A 23025-nucleotide genomic window follows, 5' to 3' on the forward strand; every position below is an offset into this window, starting at 1 on the left:
CTACCCAGAGAACGGGGTGGTGGAGATGCGGCCGGTGGATGTGCGGCCACGTGCCAGGACCCTGCTGCGGTGGGACGACCTCCAGGTGGGCATGCACGTGATGGTCAACTACAATATGGAGACGCCGGATGAGAGGGGCTTTTGGTTTGACGCCGAGGTTCAGACCCTCAACCAAGCCTCCCGCACCAACAAGGAGCTCCGAGTCAAGATCCTCCTGGGGTGAGGATCTTCCTTCGTAGGTGGGAGGGTGATGAGTCAGGCATAAGGGAGTGATTGCTGGCCAATTATTGCTTTTGTTGCTTACCGAGATAAAGTTTCTCTGTGTGATTTCCTTCCATCTTTCTGTAACACATCTCTTCATCTTCCTCTCCGGTTTTCTTTTCTTGTGCTCTCCCTCTTTGTCTCTCTCTTGTCTCTCGCCCTCCCTCCAGGGGTCCTGGAGATGTAATCGGGGATTGTAAAGTTCAGTTTCTGGATGAAATCTACCAGCTGGAGGCACCAGGAGCTCGTGCACTCTCCGCTTTAGATGGACAATTTAAACGTACGCACCACACACTCATACACACACACAATGAAAATGGTGGCAAATTATGTCCGTGTTGTTCTCCAAGGTATATTTTATCGCGAGCATCACCACAAGCCCATCTTCAAGTACGTGTGCATGCGTGTACGAATGATTTCCTTCTTCCAGGGAAGAGCGGCCCAGAGTGCAAGCACTGCAAGGCCGACCCCGATGCGGAGTGCCGCTTCTGCTCCTGCTGCGTGTGCGGCGGGAAGCAGGACGCTCACATGCAGCTGCTGTGTGACGAGTGCAACATGGCGTTCCACATCTACTGCCTCAACCCGCCGCTGGCCACCATCCCGGATGACGAGGACTGGTGAGAGAGAGAGAGTGTACAGTAGCTCAGCAATTAGCCACAACATCCTGCGCTTCACAGTCAATTTAAGAAGGTTGATTAATGGGGATTTGTAGGAGATGAAGTGCTTTTAAGCAGTAATTAAGTGGTGATTGAGGTTAAAATCAATATAAACTAATCACATAATCCAGGTGTGAGTTTGTTTAATGCAGCAAAACAGAAATGAGAGTGTGAATTTTTTTCTTTTGGCAGCTCACCCTCCATTTCCGTGTCTTGCATAAACATGAAATTGATTGACAACATTCCTTAACCACCTTTTGTTGCAACTTTCGGGTATTTTTTAAATATTTAAGTTGGTGCAACATCTCTCTTTAGGGCACTTATAACCAAATTTCTTTGCCGTCTGGCTAATTTGGGGAAGAGCTTTGTTGCAGCTCTTATCAAACTTTCACATATATACACACACACACACACATAGACCTGCCTACATCCACAGAAATGATTTCCTCTTGTTCTGCCAGGTACTGTCCCACCTGTAAGAATGACACCAGTGAGGTTGTCAAGGCAGGAGAGAAGCTCAAAGCCAGCAAGAAGAAAGCCAAGATGCCTTCGGCAACAACTGAGAGTCAAAGGGACTGGGGAAAGGTGAGACCCAAGGGCACCCAAAAGTGTACACACACACGCACGCACACACACACACACACACACACACACACACACACACACACACACACACACACACACATACACACCAGGTGGACTGACAGTGACTGTGTGAGACTGTAAGTACATTTTAAGGTCAGCCGGAGGGAAGGCCTGTGATTCCTCCTCAAATTCCCTCGAAGGAGCAAAGGTTATATGAATAAATATGGAAAAGCACTTTGTATGTAAAAAAAAAATATATATATTTTGGGCACATGTAGGCTCAAGTAGCCCTCACATGCACCGGACAAGAGATAGAAGAAGCATTTTCATTTTCCACCATCCCTTGCTGAGAGCAATCAGTTTTCAAAAATGCATCACATCACAACCAGATTGCTGAGAATCCTTTATAATCTTATGACATATCTTTTTTAAAAGCTATATTTTCCCATCTGAGACCGGCATTTTCAAATGTATTCACTTAAGACAGAAGTTTCAAGCACTTAATGGCAATTTGAGTGTGTACGGTTGTGTCCGAAATTCCACACTAGCATGCTATTTAGTACGCTAAAACTGTATGTGAGATGTTTTAGTATGTCCGAAACCTTAGTGTGAAAACAGTAGTATGCAAATTGCATACTATTTCCGGTGAAATATTACAGTATGCTACGGCGGCATAAATATCCCACAATGCAATGCGGTAGTGACGACAACGTTCATGATGGACGTTGATGGACAGCTCTGTAACGTCAATAACGCTTTTATTTAACTGTAGGTATAAGATTTCACTTTGCTGGGCTTAATATATATTTTAAATTAATTCAGACTTTCGTTTTGGTCACATGACATTGGCATGGGTTACCGTGGTTACACGTCTCCAACCTGCAAGGAGGCTCTCAGGAAGTGGCGATGTAAATTACTGCTATGTGCGTTTGAAAAGATGCCTGCTGCTGCTTATTCACACAAAAGTATGTTGAACGATAGTACACATACTTTATGAATTCAAAATTGTCAAAAAGTGACTTAAAAGAAGAAGTAGACCTCCTCTTTAGGGTCTAAATATATTGCATTTTCTAGTATATAATGTTTAAATTATATTTACAAATAAATGTTGCTGTTTAAAAAAAATCTTCCAGAGCTGTAATATAAATTTGACCGGACAAGTTTTATCATGGCATAAAGCCGCTCGCCACCGAGTGCTGCGCTCAAAGTTCACATTATTTAAACTTTGACCTTGGCTGCCGCTGACCTTTCAAAAAGCGCAACCAATGAGAACAGCTGCAGCTGTTGCCTGGAAACAGTGAATGGAGTTCCTTGCGCTCTTTTTGGGAGGATAATTTACCTGTTGCGTCTGCGAGGCCCTGCGCCCTACCTCGTGGTGCGGGAAGAGCTCATTTCTTATCATATGAAGGCTTAACAGTCCTGATGGTAACAACAACACCACAAAATGCACACAACTAACTGCTCCTACTGAAATGAAACTAAATGTATACATCGGTTTGTAACATATAGCTCTTATAGTACACCCCCAGCAGCAAAGATTCCGGCGAGCCATTCATTAATTGATACATCCATTCAGTGCATTATTCATGCATCACACACACACTTTATTCCATTTACTTCCTGCAAACTGGTTTGTTCTTTAGTGAATCTTTTATGTGTTTAACATTTTGTGTAAGCAACTAATCTGCTCTGTGTTGTTCTTGATCAGAGATAAGCGGTTCTTGTCATGTTCTTTGAAGCTCCGTTTAATATTTCCTGAGCACAAAACAGCTTTTCCCCCTTAAATCAAACGATCAGATCAGACGTGTTTTGATCCAGTCAACAACACTTGATATCTACTTAATGTTAGACCAGGCTGCCGGAGCTGATTAATAATGTTGGGTCGAGTCATAGCACTTTTTTTTTGCAATTCTATAAATATTGATGTGTTATTGATTATCAACCTCTTCTCAAATATTCATTACATGACTAATGAGCACTGTGTCAAAATTACATTTCCGCTTTGCACTTAGCAAAAGCTAAAATGAACCATTGCTAGCAGCTGAGGCAGAAAATGAGACGGAGGAAGACAGCTGACGTGTTGTTAAAATAGTTTTTTAAAAAGCATCTGTTTTAAGCATACTGTTAAATGTTTATCCTCAGAGTCTTCTCATGGCACTGAGATATTGCGTGGCTCGTTTCCATCCCGGCCCGGCTGTCTCCCTGACGCTCCGCTCCATGGTGTAATGTGAACAATGCCATTAAGCATGACTTAGCCACTTTCCTGGAACTGCCAACGGAAAATAACTCGTTTCTTTACCAGAATGCTCCCTTTCTCTGCGGACTAATTGAAAACAGCCCTGCTTGTGTGTTTGGGCACATTTTAAGTGCTGTGACTCACACAGCATTTATTCTTGCCTTTCACATTATTGCAATTTTATAACCCCTTAAAATAAAATACTTTTCTTTGTCTTCCCACTTTTGAAATCCTATGCACCTCCTAAATGGATTTCTGGAGAGTAAAAGCCGCCAGCAGCTCTGCTCTTAAACACTATTTAAATGTGATCTAAAGGCACTCGTTTAATGGTATTTCTCAGCGTGCAGCTTACATTCTTTGTCGTCTCCCTTGATGTGATTGCAGGGTATGGCCTGTGTGGGGCGCACCAAGGAGTGCACAATTGTTCCCTCCAACCACTATGGACCCATACCTGGTATTCCTGTTGGGACCACCTGGAAATTCAGAGTTCAGGTTAGCCGTTTGTAAAAAGTATATTAAAATCTGAAAGAAAATTGAGCTTTATTGTCAATATTATTATGACATTATGGATTGTATTGTCATATTTTTCTGTAACATGATATCTGACTTCAGGTGAGTGAGGCAGGCGTTCACAGGCCGCATGTTGGTGGCATCCACGGGCGCAGTAACGACGGCTCCTATTCTCTGGTGTTGGCTGGGGGCTTTGAGGATGAAGTGGTGGGTTATTTGTGTTTTTCTACCAAATGTTTATTAATCTCTGTTAAGAATGAAGTAAGGGGATTTTTTACTTAAGTATGCCGATCACTTTGTTCTGGTTACCGTGACCTTGCTGTAGGACCGGGGAGATGAGTTCACCTACACAGGCAGTGGGGGTCGTGACCTCTCAGGAAACAAACGGATCGGAGAGCACTCTTTCGACCAGACCCTGACACACATGAACAGGTACAACACTTAAAGGGATAATTTGGGTGTTTTTGAAGTGGGGATGTATGAGGTACTCATCCATAGTCAGTGTATTACCTACAGTAGATGACGGTCGACACGACCCTAGTTTGGAGAAGCAGACAGAAGTTACCGCACAGGAGCAAAGTAACGTACTGCTGTGGACGGGGCCGGCAGCAAAACGTATTTTAGCCCCCTAAAAGAAAGGCGCACCGAAAAAAATCAATATCAGTTTAAGTGTACGTTATATTTTGAATATTTTCACCGGTTTACCTTGCCGTAAGACAGCTTTACAGTCTATGTTTCTGACAGGGAACTGAAGCCATAGCAACCAGACTCCATTGAAAAAAACAGTAATTTTACCTCGCAGAACATGTGAGTTGCTGGTTTACCGCATCCTCCATCCGTTAGTTTGTTTGTGCTATTGTGTGACTTTGTTGAATCCGAACTAACCAAAGTTAGACCAACAACCCCCTTCCGCGAGTTAAAATTAAATTTTTTTTCAATGGAGTCTGGTTGCTTTGGTGAGAGGATAGGTAACGGCTTTAGTTCCCCGTCAGATAGGGCTGTCTGACGGCAAGGTAAAGCGGTGAAAATATACTAAACGTAGCATACATTTAAACTGATATTGAATTTTTTAGGAGAACCTTTCTTTTAGCTGGCTAAAATAGGTTTTGCTGCTGCCCCGTCCACAGCTTTATATTACTTTGCTTCTGTGCCAGTACTCCTGTCTGTTTCTCCAAACTGTGGGCGTGCCAACCGTCATCTACTGTAGGTAATACACTGACTATGGATCAGTTCCTCATACAACCCCACTTCAAAACACCCAAACTATCCCTTTAAATATGAATTGAAAGCTAACAGAATTTTCTGCAGTTTTTAAAAGATAACTTACCTAGGATGATAAACTTCTTAACATCAATAACTGATTATTCATTAACATCCCTAATCCTTAGTCGGACTTGATGAACATCATTCTTTCTTCTTGTTTAATAACTCTTGAATGCTGACTCCTGCAGGGCGTTGGCCTTAAACTGCGATGCACCTCTGAATGACAAAGACGGGGCGGAGTCCAGGAACTGGCGGGCAGGAAAGCCGGTGAGAGTGGTGCGCAGCTCCAAAGGTCGACGCATCAGCAAATACGCTCCTGAGGAGGGAAATCGCTACGATGGTATTTACAAGGTAGGTGTAGACTCTAAAACAGCTCTGCTAACTTCAAGTAAAGCTGATTAACATACAAAGACGGCATTACAAATATGGACCAGCACCAGTGTTATTGTAACATATCAGGAATTGTAGGGAGGTATTTATTATTATTCTGGTTTATGTGTGCATTTTAGGTGGTAAAGTACTGGCCAGAGATTGGAAAGTGTGGTTACCTGGTGTGGCGGTACCTGCTGAGACGGGACGATTTGGAACCGGCACCGTGGACACCTGAAGGACTGGAGAGGATCCAAAAACTGGGCCTTGCTGTTCAGGTTAGACTGCAAGTGTATCTATATATATGTGTGAACTTCACTGTTGGACACTACCGATATCGACTAATGCATCTCTATGCTTTAAACTTCTGTTTAGACTGTACATATACGGTATACATACTGTATATACTATATAGTATGTTTTTCATGCCACTGTCTGCAGTACCCGCCCGGCTACTTGGCGGCCATGGCTAACAAAACAAAGAAGGAGGCCTGCGCCCGACCTGGTCGCGGCGGCCGGAGTAAGCACTATCCCGCGAGGGGGAGGCCACGGAGACGCAAGATCAAGGCGAAAGAAGAGAACGACGAAGACGACGAGGACGAGATGCCAATGGCCAGCGTGGAAGAAGAGGAGCCACAGAGTAATGGAGAGCAGAAGACAGCCAGAGATAGTGGTGGGTGCTTTTAAATCTCAAAGCAGGTCAGACAAGGTGGTTGTGAGAAGAGGACAGGTGAGAACGACGTGAGCAGTGATTCTTCTTTTAAGATGGCTTGTAAATATTTGATACCCACCTGCATCTCATTTTTCCACAAGCATGCACTACTGTACGCTTTAATTGTCTCTTTTATTTTCCAAGAGGAGCTGCAGTTTTCAGTCTATTATTTCTGTGTCTTCACCAGAGTCGTCACCAGCAGCAGAACCACCCTCTAAAAGGGTGAAGATAGAGGAGACTTTCCAGCTGTCGGAGCAGCAGCAGCAGTTGATCCGGGAGGACACAGCCAACAAGAAACTCTGGGATGAAGCCATGGGACACCTTAAAGAGGGACCGGTATGAATCCCAGTACACTCTGACACTCTTAAGGGCGCTTTAACAAGCCATAGTCCGTTTGGCTAGTACGAATCAGAGTGAAATTGATACTTTTGGTTTGTTTTCTATTTAGCCTGGTTCGGTTTCACAGTGCACAAATTAAAGCAGACCAAATTTAATAAATAAGTTGCTGAAGGGCGTGTACGAAGGAGCAAATTTATCATTTTTGTCTCAAGAGCTGCTACTTTTATGCAGGGAAACACGGACTGCGCTATATTGCTGTCAAAGTTTTTTCACTTTGACTCTGCACTGAATCATTTCTCCTCCAGTTTTATCTCAAATGACTTCATAAACATCACTATTTTTGTGAACTTTATTTAGCATATTCTGTATGTTCTCTTTGGCCCAGATGTCAAGCAAAAAGTCAGTCGTCTCCCACTCATGTTAACCCTCCTGTTGTCTTCGGGTCAAATTTGACACGTTTTCAAACTTCATTATATCATAAATATGGATGTCTTTCACCTAATTTCCCCCAAATTACATGGATGGTTCCCTTATGGTCTTTGCAAAAAACACACTTTCACACTGTCATTAAACATTTTTTTAATATTATAATATTTGTAATATTCTGACTAAACTTTGACATTCACCGGTCTGTGATAATCCATCAACATTATTCCAAAAAAAAAAGTATAGTCCAAATAATTCATAATTTCTGCATTTTTTCCTAAAAAATTAGGTTTAATTTCATATAAATTAGGTTTATTGACCATGAATTCCAAAAAAAAGTGTAAAACTTGAGGTAATGAGTTGGAATGAAGTTGGCCAAAAAGGTGTAATACAGAATTGGGTGAAACAATCAAACCAGACCAGGACATTTTTGACCCGGGAAGACAAAAGTTGCATGGTCGACGGGAAGACAACAGGAGGGTTAACCTGCATCTACCTGTGTCCATCTCAACAAACACTCATACAGGCAGCCTGCATTTTGGTTGGAGACCACCTCTCTCACGCAGTCTCAGACCGGTTGTTTGGGTCCACACCAGAGTACGATTACTGCGTTCACAACCGCCCAAACAAACCGCACCAATGTTTGATTAAAATGGACTAAATGTTGGCTTGTAAAAGCACCCTAACACATCTCAGGCTCCTCGACAGACACTGTGTTCACAAAGCATCTCACTCAGCAGCCTCTTAAAGGAGAACTCATTGAAGGTCTCCAGATCTTAAAGTCCAACTGAAATCACATTTAGTCATCCCTGTTTTGTCCGTGTGTTTTTTTAAATATATTGTTAATAGTTTTTTATTATTAAAAGGAATTATCAGAAAAGCTCCTTTTCGTCTCGAGTTAACAGACAGCGTGTTCTTAGCAGTGATTTTGAAGAGTAAGGACCATCACAGCATCTAACCGGAACAAAGTGACATTTGCAGGTTTACATGCTGTTTAATGTGCTGCGGCTAATTAGCTATCGAGCCTGCAAACTGGCGTTGGCAGGAAGCATCAATTGTAATATATATTTTTCTGTTTTTCCTTCTTCATTTTCTTCTTATTTCCATCGTTCGTTTTCTGTCTGTGTGTATACAAAGAATTTCCTGCGGAAGATGGAGCAGATCTTCATGTGTGTGTGCTGCCAGGAGCTGGCCTTCCAACCCATCACCACCGTCTGCGTGCACAATGTTTGCAAGGTGCGTACTGACCGGATGTATTTGTAACCACAACTACTGAAAATCCCTGTCCTCGTATTTGTGTGTGAATTCCTCCCGCCGCCGTCTCTTCCTCAGACCTGTCTACAGCGGTCGTTCCGAGCGAAGGTGTACACCTGCCCCGCCTGCCGCCACGACTTGGGCAAAGACTTCGTCATGAGCCAGAACGTGACGCTCCAGGTGCTGCTCGACCAGTTCTACCCCGGCTACAGCAAGGGCCGATGAGGTCCAAATCACATTTATAAGTAGAATACGTACATATGCGCACATAAAGCATCCATTCTGTGCACCCACGTATACCGTCAAGTACCTAGAGCTCCACTTTAAAATGCATTGCGCACACATACTGTACTTACCCACGGGCAAATGTATATTGCATATACAGCCATTTATGTATACAATCATTCATACACAAACAACCTCAGTAGGGACTGACCTCATCTGTTAAACCTGGACTGTCTCCATTAACATCACCAGCCTGAAATTCAACATTTTTTAACCTCCTGCCCACACAAACGCACACAAACGCACAAAAAGGAGCCCCAATTCACACCCACGAGCCACCTCAAGATTAGCTTATTTTTTTTGTTTTTTTGTTCCATAAATTGACACACAGCAACATTGTTTGAGTGCAAATTTCTCCCCGGCAATACCATGAAATCAGCCATCAGACTCCTGCCAACCTACAAGCATTTTTGTGTACCATACACGTTGTGTTACACCCAAAAAACTGAGCTTAGCTGCTTCGTATATGTGCAGTATTTCACTCAGCTGGCAAATAAAGGTGCTAGTTTAATACGGTGATTTAGGCACAGCAGGACATAACACCCCCTGTACCACATTCAGAAAGGTAAAATTAGGAAAGCACACAATGTTTTATGCCTCTGAAGCACTTTATCAATGACATGACTTATTTTGTTGGTTAATCTGGAGCACACGCTGCTCATGTCACTTGTCACACAATAATGCCATTGCCATACCTTGAGCTAATAGGAATAGCAAATGTCTCGCCAGATGTACTTTCAGTGCATTTGCAGAGAATAAATGGGCAGCTGTTTCGGGAGATTTCTGGGTCCAACAAAGCAGCAACCTTACATACTTAGTGAACGCAACAATGATCAACAGGCACAACTCTCAGATTTTATGTGGAGTAAAAAAAAAAACTTCATAAACATACCAAAGACGTGAGGCTGTAGAGCAGGTTAGGGGGCAAATATCTTCAGAAATCTGTTTAAAAATAAAGTCATTTCTGATGAGGAATCACGCCTAGAAATAAATAAAATGCACTTGTGAAGTATCAAACAGGACCTTAGCGAATTATCATGTTTCTTTAACGAGGCACTTTTTGTTTCCATTTCCAAGAAGCTCAAAATAAATGTACAAGATAAACAAACGCGTACTATTGTTGGTCTATAAAATGTCCGAAAATGGTGAAAAATGTTGATTTCCCAAAGCCCGAGATGACGTCCTCAAATGTCTTATTTTGTCCACAACTCAAAGATATTCAGTTTACTGTCTTAGAGGAGTAAAGAAACCAGAAAATAGTCACATTTAAGAAGCTGGAATCAGAGAATTTTGACTTTTAATTCTTAAAAAATTACTAACCGATTATCCAAATAGTTGGCGATAAATTTAATAGTTGACAACAATCGTTGTAGCTCTCAAGTATATTAGATCTCTCTCATAAGTGCTGTTGAAACCTCTAACACTATTGAAATGAAGTATCCTCACAACTCATGTGTTTTTCACATGTACTCTCAATCACGGTTCCACTTCTTCAGTCAGATAACATGGACCAAACCGTACATTAGATGAGTACGTTCTGTTTTGTCTGCCTGAGAAATACTGTCATGATGTAAGGGGAAAGTAAAGGTTTATATGCAGCGCACCTGAAATGCTTGAAAAGCGCGAGGTGCGGCTGCTTGCATGTTCTTTTCAATGACGCCTATAAGGGCGCACTGTGGTCGTCCCTGGTGTTACCAAGCAACCACAATCAAGCAGGACTTCACACAAAGATGGTTAGCATATTTTGTGCTCAGCAGATATTCATCTGCTATTGTTCTCTCTGTTAGATTTAGTGTAATGTTCACTAGTATCCAGCACGATCTGCTTCTCCTTCATTTTTAGAAATATAGTGTGGTGAGTGATTGCACCGCCAGTTATTTGTTGTCACATTACATCCAGAAAAAGGAGATGCATCCGTCTCAATTTGCCACGGTTGAGACTGAAAAAAAGGCCACACTGATTTCTATTTCTTTTTCTTATGGACATAATGGTTATGTGGATTCACATGTGCAGTGTTCCCCGAATATGCAGTATATAAGCTAGATAGAAATCCACCGTGTGACCAGTCTGTTATTGTCTTTCATTGTTATTCACCAGTCCAGACCCGTAGGACAAGAGTGCCTTGTAGCACAGACTATCAAAAACTGTTAAGTACCGAAAGTTTGCATCTGATGCCCGGTCAGTTAGTTAGTCGTTGCTAACTTATTCTTTTTAATCAGAAATTTGCTGATTTAAAATTCAAATTTTAGACTGTTTTATTTAGACCTTGTATGGTTTCTTATGTTTAGATAACAATAGTTGAGAACTTCTTTTGTTAAATGGGAAAATGTTGATATTTCTCAAAGTTGAGTATAGAAAGTTTTGTCGGTGCTGAAAATCAGGCATCGTATCGACTCCAGTACTGAAAAATGTAAACAATACCCGTCCCTACATGGCATTTTTCAATATTGTGAGAGGTTTTCAATAAGTGCATACAGTATGTGAGAGTTGAGAAGGATGTATTTCAGTAGTTCAGTGGATACACTATTGAATGTTTCAATAGATAGTTAATGTGTGTATCTGCTCCAAAATGTAATGTGTTCTTCCTTGCTGCCCATGCTACACCGTTTCACCAACTGTCATGAAAAATCGGGCCACAAACCACAAACCGAACCGAAAACATAACCTCTATGGAGTTAAAAATGTGTATATATGCAAGGTAAAGTTTGAATTATGTCCTTCGCTGCATCCCATAGTCAGAACTCTAACACTGAAAAGTGCGAAAGACGGCAAACAGAAATGCTTGACAGTTACTGATCAGGTCTGATTGTTGGCGTGCATCGTAATCGTAGATCGTAAATACAGAAACAGATTTCTGTACACAGACAGTTGAAAACTAGTTCATTTGTTTTGGATATGTTGGATAACATATAAATGTGACGTATAAATGTAATATCTTAGGGATGTCTTTTATGTTTTGTACGAGTTTTCTGCCTACATCAGTTGGACAGACGTGAATGTTTTCACACGTCAAACATTGTTTTAGTGTAATCGAAAAACTGACATTAAGAACTCATTTGTTTCATCAGGTCTAACTTACTATGGGCCATGGCTGAAAATACAAATGAATGGCAGCTGTGAATTGGAAACAAACAAAACGTTGTCTTTAAACCCTTCTTTTTAAGTTACACCACATATTTGAAACACACTTGGAAGCTTCACATAAATAAAAATCTAAGAATACCTCCACAACAAGGAAGACCAAGTCAGTTATAATCTCACAGAACACGACTACATTAACATTCCTTTTTATCCTTTTGTGCATTTTATCTGCTGCTCCGTAGAGCCACACGGTAATATAGTCATGTAACAACTGGACAGATATAAGCTTATTGTTAACATGTAAGGATGTACACTGCATCCACACATGCTGAGTTATCTTCACATTTTTTTTTATCTTTATTTAGATCTGACACACCGTCACATATATTATACATATATTACACGCCCCGAGTTTAAAAAAATTGTCTTTTTCTATCTTGAGCAGCTGACACAGATTTGTTATCTTTTCCAGTGCTGATATGGTACTTTAAAATGTCCGTGGGTTGGCAGGTCTGATGGGAAGTCAAACAAAGGAGAGTAGTCTGTGCACTGATCTGTGATCTGCACAGAGGTCAGAGTGACTTCCACATAATGCATCTGAACACTTGAGTTGGTTTTGTGGGATACTGTAGCCCTCGTTCATAGACATCATCACGTTCACCTGTAACTTCAAGGCCATGTTTAGTGTAGAGACAGCGACACACTACTGCTGCACACACTCATCCGTTACTTACCGCTCTGTTCGACATTCAGATCCCCGTTCATTGGCCGGCTGTTTGTTTGTTTGTGGTGATGTCCTTGTTTCTGTTCAATCATTCAGGATTTTTCTTTTCTCTCTTTTTATTAACAACATGCAAGTACAAATGCTACTATGGTCTTTAAAGCTAACTGTGATGTGCATTACTTCCACTGTTGCTCAATCTTGTTTATTTCCTCCCTGCATTGACTGGCAAGCTGATAGTTTCTTTCTCTGCTGTGACCTTCCCTCTCTCCTCTCCTCTCTCTCTCCTCCGCCCTCCGTGAACCTTACAGTACTAACACTTTTTAGACGTCTTGTGGACGCTTGGCTTCAGTGCTGTGTTGTTTTTTTATTTTTACCGCGCTCTGTCGAAGAAAAAAAGTTTGAAAAAGTTGCGTTTAATTTTCCTAGAATGCTTACTATTATCTATGTCTGTACGCCATCTTTTTCTACCATTTTAGTTGCTTCTCTTCTATTTTTAATCATTAGTCATTTTTATGTGGCGACCTCAAACATTTGCAGCCAGTCTGAGGAGTTTCATTGCTTCATATTGTGATCTGAAATTTTATACATGTCATAATAATACTTGATATGTACCTATTAAATATTTGGATTCCAGAAATTGTTTTTTGTCTTGTATCTTAACAGATTTTAATGAGGCTAATGAGTTTTATTTTCAGTGTAAAATGTGAAGTCAGTAGATTATAGTAAGTGACGCTAATGAAATAAACGCACCATGAAATTATACCCGTATCTAAAGTGGTCAAGCAGACTGTTCCCACTCCCAAATTAATTTACAGTGATGATAATCACAGCTCTCTCACATTAGGCCAGTTAGTCATTGTTTTTTTTTTCATAGTAGATGAATAATAATTTCCCCTGAAATTCATTAAAAACATTAATTTTATTCTATTTTGCAGTAATTAGCTAGGTGTTCTCTCTCTATTATATTTTCCACCAAACTGCTGGTGGCAGATACTTTGTTCTGATAGCTATAAATAATGATAGCATTTTTTCTTGATGGTAAATGTGTATTTTTTAGGGTTTTTTCCTTCATGTTAGATATGTTAAATAGTCTGTGTTTCTTTGCCATATTGAAAAGAAAGTGAATTTAAAGCTTTTTAGGCTTTAAGGGGAGACACCCCAGGTGAATAGGGTAAAAAATGTTAACTAGTAAATATCACTATGAAAGTTCCCCAGTTGATTACTCACATTAAGACATTATTAATAATAATTATACTTTTTTTTGTATTCAAGTTTTCTGAAATGTCATGTTTAAATATGCAAATGAGGAATTATCTAATGCGAACTTTGAGGGAATTTAGGTGAAATCTACAGATGCAAATAGACAAAGTAGTAAAATAAATGTGTTTTTTGGATGTTTTCTTCTACTAGTCTGAAAGAAGACATGTTATGGAAGCAAAATAGCCCAAAACCTCAAAACTGAGCTGTGCCTGGGGTGTCTCGCCGAACACTTAATCACTACTATCTTCAGTCCAGAAGTAGTGGAAATAACATTTCAAATGAAGCAGGTCTACAACAGACTGTGCCTACATATGGCATTACATCAGAATCAGCGTGTACAAATTACATTATTTCACTATATTCCAATTAAACAGCAAAAGCCCTTTTATTACAGAAGACATGTTGACATGTCACAGTTGGAAAAGCACAGGGGTAAATTAAAAAAATCAATGACGGTTTCATTTCATTTAGTTGCTTCAGTTTCAGGGTCCTGTATTTGTGCATGCTGGCTCACCGTCACAGTGTCATGGCTTACTGGGATGCTTGAATTGAACAGAGCCATTGTTAATGTTATTAGCAACACCTGTGCAGTAGTGTAGTGGTCAATGATGAGCTGGGTGCACTACTAGGTCAGGGGTCAGCCAGCTTTACTATCAAAAGAGCCATTTTAGGCAAAAACAAAACAAAAAAAATCTGTCTGGAGCCGCAAAACATTTGAGCATCGTGATGAAGGTAACACAGCTTATAGTCTAAGTAAATAGTATATAAGTCTAATGCCGTGAGGGCCCAAGTGCAAATGTACTACGGAGTATTGGGACCACACTGAGGGAAAAAAATATGAGATTTCCAGAATAAAGCCATAATATTACGAAAAAAAGTTGTAACTTTACCAGAATAATGTCATAACTTTACGAGAAAAAAAGTCGTAATATGAGAATAAAGTCATAACTTTATGAGAAAAAAAGAAAATAACACGTAAAATTACTACTTTATAATACTACGACTTTTTTCTCATAAACTTCTGACTTTATTCTCATATTACAACTTTTTTTTCTCGTAAACTTCTGACTTTATTCTCATAATATTACGACTTTATTCTCGAAATCTCAGATTTATTTATTTTTTCCTCAATGTGGCCCTAATACTCTGTCGTACATTAGACCTACAAGATTAATAAATAAAAATGAAAACGTAAACAAAACAAAGTTATTAATTTCTATTTCTAAAAATCCACAGGGAGCCACTGGAGAGGGGCTAAAGAGCCGCATGTGGCTCCAGAGCCGCAGGTTGCTTAGAGACCCCTGTACTAGGTAGATGGGTAGGTTACCAAAGAGGAAGTTGGTATACTCTCCAATTATTCCAATGGCTTTTTGGCTGATAAGTGTGTATACTGTAAACCGCCAAAAAAAGAAGTGGCTATACCTGCATAATACCTTCCACTACACCACTGCTCCTGTGCTTTTCCTAAAAGTCAATTATTTTGCCCAATCAAGAGAACCAGGTGTTACTTCTGTCTTTACACACTCACAGGTGTTTTGAGTTCTTCTTCCTGATTGGGCCTCTGCTCAGGTTGAAGGGAGGCGGAGGCAGTTGGAAACAACATGAGGCCACCAGACTACTGTACTAATCATAAACTTTTGAGTTGTCCTGTCCTAATAGGTGCAGCAAATCTAACACACTACCATCTGTCAAGCACAGTCTGCACACATACAAATGGGTCAAATAAGTCAGGCTCCCTCAGCTCTTACTTCAGGCTTCCTGGGGCCATAATACACCACATTTGTCTATAACTACACATCTTACACTGATGTCTACTGCAGATGCAATTTTTAAAAAAACAGCAGTTGAATGGTCATGTGTAGTTGAGTGTCCTGTGGAGCCTCCTGGTGGTGTGAAGACACAGGACATGTCTGGATGTCTGCCCTGCTGCTCTTTTGCAACTGACCTGATTTTCTTCAGTTTGTGTACACTGAGCAGCACAGAGTACATGATGTTGGATAACAGTTACAGTATGCCTAGGGGCCAATAAATGCGCTTTATAGTATACCGTTAGGTTGTAAGGATGCATATAAATAGATTTATTATCATGTTTTACAGATGATTGCTTAATAAATGTTTGTGCTTTTAAATGCACCACTCTGGTTGATGCTCAGTATCATATTAGTGCACCCCCAGCCGTTACATCAAGCAGAACAATTATGTATCCCAGGCTTTCTGGATATTTAATGTAAAAATAGAAAAGGGGATGAGATCTGCTGTGGGACTGACGGAGCTCTGCATCAGTAAAAACACTTTACAAATACAGAAAGCAGACAAAATGATTGTTTTTGTTTGTTTTATTATCACAGAAGCACAACAGGTACCACTATGCAGGTGAACAACAAACTCAATACTACCATGAAAAAAAAAAGTTAAAAAGGAATGCTAATGAAAAAAAAAAAATCCAATCATAACATCACAGCATTTTTTTCCCAACCTCCAAAACAATACTACAATATCGTCAGATATACATGGCAGAAAGAAGCAAAAGCACTTTGGATTATTCACTTTCCTTTCGCATTGTACCAAAACACTCATCGTACGATCTTTAACTTGAAACTGAAGCACTTATGTGCAACTGCATTCATCTTTTCCCGCCACCTCTCTAGCCTAAATGGATTCACTATCCAGCTATGAAGTACCAATTATTGGGGCTGTCACTCAAAAGTAACGTTTCAAAAATCCAAATACTTTCAAGAGGATGTTAGTGCTACAAAATAAAACTGGTCCCACTGAAAAGTATTTGTTATTCAATCCAGAGAGAAAGAAAATGAGACAAATTTAAAGTCATTATTTAGCCAATCAAAAGAAAGCTGGAGTACCCGAGTGTAAACCTGATGACCTTTTTATTGTACATTCAAGAAATGAAGAATCCTCCATCTTAATCTATCATAAAAGAAGAAATATCAATAAAAACAAAGACTTGACAGGAAATGGAAATTATACCAGAACTTAACTTATAGCTATGACAACGGCAATATGATTGAAAGTCCAAAAAAACAAAGGTTCCCTCCTCTTTAGATGACAACACCGATTAATCTTCAATGAAAACAGTATAATAAAACACACAGAGAAAGGTGGTGGAAACAGGAGATGCACATCTTACATATTCCCTTGAACACAAAAAGCTTGGGGGAAATGGATACTTGCATACAGAGAGCTACCGCCGAGGGTTTATCGCAGACGGTGGTTTATATGAGTAAGCTGGGACGGGATGGACAAACATACAATGGGAAGAAAAAGGGAAGTAAGCAGGGGGGGTGGAGGGGCTGTCCAGACGGCTACTCCTCATCCGAGGAGTCCCGGTCAAAATTGTAAGCCATGAAGAATACATCGGGTCGAGGCGGGACGAGGGCATGGCCCGGTTTCACAATCTCAAAGCCCAGGAAACTGAACGTACGCACCAGTTTAGCTGCAAGAAGAAGGTAGGGATAACATATGTTAAGATGCAGCACGAGAAGCCGAAAATAATTAGGTTATCAAAAATGTGAATGAAAAGGGTATGCTGGGAGAAACAGGGCTGTTACCACGATCATCTCTGTTCTTGTAAAAGCAGACAAACACGCTAACGACTTTCAGATGTTCCTCGGCATACTCCAAGAGCGCCGCAAAACTGGAGGGAGAACAGAGGGCAGCTTAGGTTAGAAAAAGGAAAAACAGCCTCTTAGGATACAGGCACAAAAACACAACTGACCAAATCTCATGCAAAAAAAATTGTTTTTAGATCATTTTAAAGGCTCTGCTTTGGCTTCCCCTCGGGTGAAAGTGAGACAACCCTGAATCTGTAAAATCAGGCTAAAAATTGAAATTAACATAACACTGTAAAGACGTAAAGTTTTATTCCACTTGATGTCTCTCTCACCTCTCCTTGCTGCCTTCAGGAAGAGGGTCAAGAGGTATCTCCACGTAGAGTGCGCTGCTGCTTAGGACAGCATCCCACTGTATTGTCTTGGTGACGGTAGGATGACTTTGGAAGTGGAGAATCCCAGGGCGACCATTCCCTGCTGGCTCCTCCGTTACGGTCAACTTTCGATCCTGGAAACAAAAACACTAGTAACGCGTCTGAAAATAGCAGTGGGTGTCGAGCAGAGCAACTGTGCCAACATATAAACTGAAGGGAAAAGAAATCGAATGGTGTCACTTCTGAACTTGAATGATCGAATGAAGTAAAACTGGTGTGTCTTCCTCTGACATGTAAACAAACAGACACTGGATCAGGTGACAGGAAATGGTTTAAGCTCCTATTCTTGACACAGGATCCTCTGAAACCAGCTTTCTCTCTTTTCTGCATCCTCTGACTACATTTCAGCAATAGTACAGTGTGTGTTTCTAGACTTACTGAGTGGAGTAGCCGAGCTGAAGGAGTGTGATCCCGCGTACCATTCCCTCGCCCACCTGGGATCTTCAGAGGTGGGAGAGGGGCATCAGGAGCACCACAGAGGCCCCGAACCGCGGGTACTACTACAGTGCAGGGACAGGCTGGAGGAGAGGAAAGAGAGGAGGACATAATCACAACACTGTATCACAATCCACTTATAATGAAGGTTTTCTCTAATTCAACGTGTACAATGCGTTTCTATGTGCACTTCAACCTCAAAAGGCATGTCATGGGACTCTCAACGCACCAACTTTGACCAACTTTGCCATTGTGTACCGAGAAGAATTGCAGCAATTTAATATCACACAGTGCAATATAGTACACACAGTATCTTCTGAGATTAAAATAATGACTTTAATTGCCCACGCAGTTGCCAACATGTGCTCACGTACCACTGAAAACTGTCTGTTTGGCTTTATTAGCAATAAAATTTAAGATGACCTAATACTGATAGCCAAAAAAAGTATTTCCAAGTTGTAAACTTTACCAAATACTGCAGCTACTATCATCTAAGTGCTCAAATCCACAACATGTGTTACACAAGCAGTCCTGGGTGCTCTTTCAAAACCACTTACAGTTTATGCTCCCCAAAACAATGGCACTGTGTTTACCAAGTTGTTAACCAAACTTTCTAAGAGCGGTGCACCAACGCAGCAGGATGCGGCTGGAGGCATGCAACCACAAATATTTGCTGCTAAGAGCGCAAACCCAGACTTATATTCTTTAACTCAAACCTTTGTGTTGTTGGCTGAAACAGCCAGTGCAAGTTTAAATGTTTGCAGAGCCCCTAACATCTACCGAGCGTCCACAAACTAAATATTTGTTGTGCTACAATTTACCAAACTGTTGGGTATACATAATGTGTTTTGTGCACAATGAAAATGGTACCGACAAAGCCATGCATGTGGCAGATTTTCACCTTAGTAGGGTTAACAACAGGGATGCAACTAACAGTTATTTTGATTATTGATACAACTAATGGTTATTATTTATTGTGAAAAATACCCATTTAAGTTTCCTAAAGCACAGGGTGATGTCATACAATAGCCTGCTTTGTCCAAACCCTGAAGATACTCTGTTTACTTTATCATAAGACTAAAAAAAACATGAATCCTCACCACTGAGGCTTAAACTAGGAAATGCTTGCCATTTTTACTTAAACAACTGATTATGAAAATTAGGGATGCAACGAATGATTTATTTTCATTATCAATTTAACAGATTATTGCTGATCATTTGTTTTGTCTATGAAATGTCTGAAAAAAGTGAAAAATGCCCATTGTAATTTCCGACAGCCTTAGATAATGTTTTAAAATAACAGTCCAAAACCCAAAGATAATCAGTTTACTATAATATATGACAAAGAAAAGCATCAAATTCTCACATTTGAGAAAACCCAGTGACTATTTGGCAATTTTGCTAGAAAAATAACAAAAAAAACAATGATAAATTAATTACAATTTTGTTGCAAATTCCTTTTTTTGTGGATTGACAAATCAATTAATCGACTAAGAGCTTATTCTCTTGTTCACATACAATAATACAGTACTCCACATTAACAGCTGTTACAGTCTAAGAACTCTGAAGTAAGTGTGGCTTCATTAAAATAGATGGGTTACAAATCAATATTTTTTTATGACTCTTTAGTCTAAACAGAAGTTTTAAGGCCTTCTGTAAATTAATATATTATATATATTATATAGCCAAGGCTATTTGGGAATGGGATACAGACTCTACTTTTTTTTTAAATAATTAAAAAATATATTAAATTAATTCCAAAAAATGAACATCACAACAATAACCTGTCTCCATCTGGTGATGGTGAATTATTCATGCACATACCGCTGCATCGCCATGTGCGTGGCTGTGCACACTAACATCTTCCTGTCGTCACAAAGCTGCTGCGGTTAACTGTCAGCGTTGCGTAACAACCAACCTGACTCTGTTGTCAAGCTCACCAGATCAACGTGAAACGTTATATCACTCACCTGACGACTTTACGGGCAAATATTTGACCTGGTGTCATTGTTCTCTCTCTTTCCTTTAGCTGTATCCACCAGATGTCATAAATCACCACGTCAAGTTGTCCCCTTATGTATGTTTTTATGCACCAAATATTTGGAACAAGCTCCCAGAAAACAGCAGGACCTGTTTGCTGCTGCTGCCTTTTATTAAACCAGATAATGATCTTATATACTGCACTACAGCTTTTACTCTTGTGTTATATTCTATTTTAGCTTCTATTCTAGCTTTTATTTTTACCTTGTTTTTATTTTCTAATCTCTAATGTTTTTATAACTGTTTTAATGATGTCTAAATGTTCTTAAATGTTTATGTGAGGCACTTTGAATTGCCGTTGCTAAAATGTGCTATACAAATAAAGCTGCCTTGCCTTATGTGACGTACACCGTGTACGTACGACTACGTCAACAACGTCAAATATTCGACGTTACGTTCATTCCAAGTGTTTGACCGTAAACTGACAAGTCTTTTTCTCAAACATGAAGTCTATATTGGTTTTTAAATAAGCTAACGTGAGAGAAACTGTTGTCAGCTCACGACATCAACGTGAAACATCCCTCACCTGACGACTTTACGGGCAAATATTTGACCTGGTGTCATATTTGTCTCTCTTTCCTTTAGCTGTATCCACCAGATGTCATAAATTACCACGTCAAGTTGTCCCCTTATGTATGTTTTTATGCACCAAATATTTGGAACAAGCTCCCAGAAAACGGCAGGACCTGTTTGCTGCTGCTGCCTTTTATTAAACCAGATAATGATGTTATATACTGCACTACAGCTTTTACTCTTGTGTGTTATATTCTATTTTGGCTTCTATTCTAGCTTTTATTTTGTCCTTGTTTTTATAACTGTTTTAATGTCTAAATGTTCTTAAATGTTTATGTGAAGCACTTTGAATTGCCCTGTTGCTAAAATGTGCTATACAAATAAAGCTGCCTTGCCTTATGTGACGTACACCGTGTACGTACGACTACGTCAACAACGTCAAATATTCGACGTTACGTTCATTCCAAGTGTTTGACCGTAAACTGACAAGTGTTTTTCTCAAACATGAAGTCTATATTGGTTTTTAAATAAGCTAACGTGAGAGAAACTGTTGTCAGCTCACGACATCAACGTGAAACATCCCTCACCTGATGACTTTACGGGCAAATATTTGACCTGGTGTCATATTTTTCTCTCTTTCCTTTTGCTGTATCCACCAGATGTCATAAATTATCACGTGAGCTCAGGTTAAATTGTATCCTTATGTGACGTACGTACGCACAATTACGTCAACAACGTCAAATATTCGACGTTATGTTCATTCCAAGTTGTTTGACTGTAAACTGACAAGTGTTTTTCTTAAACATGAAGGCTTTATTTGGTCTTTAAAAAGGCTAACGTGAGAGAAATTGAAACAATCATATTTAAATAACCTTGTCAGTATATGTTCTCCGAATTAAACGGTTTAATTTAACCAGCTGGGTATTTATTAACAAGATATTTAACGTTGACATGTTGATGCTAACTGATCAGCTAGCTGGCGGAGCTAACGACAGTGACGTACCAAAGTTCGACGAGGTTCGTAGCTAACGTTAGCTGCTAATGCTAATGCTAACGTCGCCTCTCGGGTCAGTAAATGTAGCTCTTTTCAACATGACATTTTTTTTAAATAGCATTTTACCTATAGTTGTCATGACATGTAACGCTGGGACATCATTGATACAACGTATTATATATAAAATGTACATTTAAAGTGAAACACTTCCGCTTTTCTGTGTCTGCTAGCTCGGTTAGCTTAGCCACCCCTCCCCCACATCACAGCTAGCTAGGTGAGGTGTATTTTACTTACTTCCCAATCATGTCACAGATACCATTACTCAAATTCGCCATGGTACTTAAAGACTGCTGTTTTCCTTCTTTCTCGCGAGCAAAGCAATGACTGTTTAGGATCCGCTGGAGGTTGGATTTTACCATCCGGCCTCGGGTAGAGACACGACGGGCTGACTGCTCTCTGCAAGTCTCAGCAAGCTAGTGGTCGAGCGGAGAGTCGGGAGCTGCTACAAACAAACAGGAGTCAAGGCAGCCGCAGTGAGGTCACACGGTTCCGGTACGTTGTTTTCTTCCACTTCAACATAATAATAATAATAATAATAATAATAATAATAATACATTTATTTATATAGCACTTCTCAAAAACAGATGTAACAAAGTGCTTCATCAGACAATAAAAGCAGATAAATAAAGTAAAATATATGGTAACTGCTAAAACAGAACATCAGACAATAAAAGCAGATAATTAAAGTAAAATATATGGTAACTCTTAAAACAGAACATCACAGAACATACCAATAATAATACAAGTGGTAAAATGGTAGGACAAGTTGATAAAACAAATATATAGTATAATATAATAGTAGGATGAAAAGTGTACGTTTCGATTAAAATAACAGATATCACATCGATAACAGTAGGACAATTCCCATTGCAGATATGACAAAAGTATGTTGGATTGCAAATTAGATAGATAGATAGATAGTAACTTTATTGATCCCGAGGGAAATTCAAGTTTCCAGCATCCCAGTTCCATAGTGCAAAATATGTTAGTAAAAAGGCAGTAAAAAAGTTAGTAGTGCAAAG

General features: G+C 39.9%; 2 protein-coding genes and 1 long non-coding RNA gene across 3 annotated transcripts in view; 1 reads left to right on the top strand and 2 right to left on the bottom strand.

Annotated features, from left to right (window-relative positions):
- The window catches only part of LOC119478101 (E3 ubiquitin-protein ligase UHRF2-like), a 37209-nt gene extending 23875 nt beyond the window's left edge, over window positions 1-13334 (top strand). Inside the window, exons 4-16 of the mRNA XM_037752533.1 lie at window positions 1-219; window positions 432-541; window positions 692-878; window positions 1379-1502; window positions 4123-4230; window positions 4351-4455; window positions 4574-4680; window positions 5700-5862; window positions 6021-6158; window positions 6322-6553; window positions 6780-6928; window positions 8495-8593; window positions 8690-13334. Coding sequence (XP_037608461.1) covers window positions 1-219; window positions 432-541; window positions 692-878; window positions 1379-1502; window positions 4123-4230; window positions 4351-4455; window positions 4574-4680; window positions 5700-5862; window positions 6021-6158; window positions 6322-6553; window positions 6780-6928; window positions 8495-8593; window positions 8690-8836 — 1888 coding nt within the window. The 3' untranslated portion in view covers window positions 8837-13334. The remainder of the gene's footprint in view (window positions 220-431; window positions 542-691; window positions 879-1378; window positions 1503-4122; window positions 4231-4350; window positions 4456-4573; window positions 4681-5699; window positions 5863-6020; window positions 6159-6321; window positions 6554-6779; window positions 6929-8494; window positions 8594-8689) is intronic.
- On the bottom strand, window positions 7174-8070 carry LOC119478102. The gene is made up of 3 exons (XR_005204382.1): window positions 7995-8070; window positions 7844-7963; window positions 7174-7357 (listed from the first exon to the last, which is right to left on the bottom strand). It is a non-coding gene; the product is annotated as an uncharacterized LOC119478102 (long non-coding RNA).
- A 2948-nt stretch (window positions 13335-16282) lies between the features above and the next one.
- On the bottom strand, window positions 16283-22447 carry oaz1b (ornithine decarboxylase antizyme 1b). Its single transcript, XM_037752900.1, is given in 6 exon segments — window positions 16283-17412; window positions 17528-17613; window positions 17863-18035; window positions 18340-18426; window positions 18428-18479; window positions 22238-22447. Coding segments are annotated over 6 exon segments (654 nt in total). The 5' UTR covers window positions 22363-22447; the 3' UTR covers window positions 16283-17281.
- Window positions 22448-23025: the final 578 nt, after the last annotated feature.

This window comes from Sebastes umbrosus, chromosome 19 (genome assembly GCF_015220745.1).
Source record: "Sebastes umbrosus isolate fSebUmb1 chromosome 19, fSebUmb1.pri, whole genome shotgun sequence".
NCBI lineage: Eukaryota > Metazoa > Chordata > Actinopteri > Perciformes > Sebastidae > Sebastes > Sebastes umbrosus.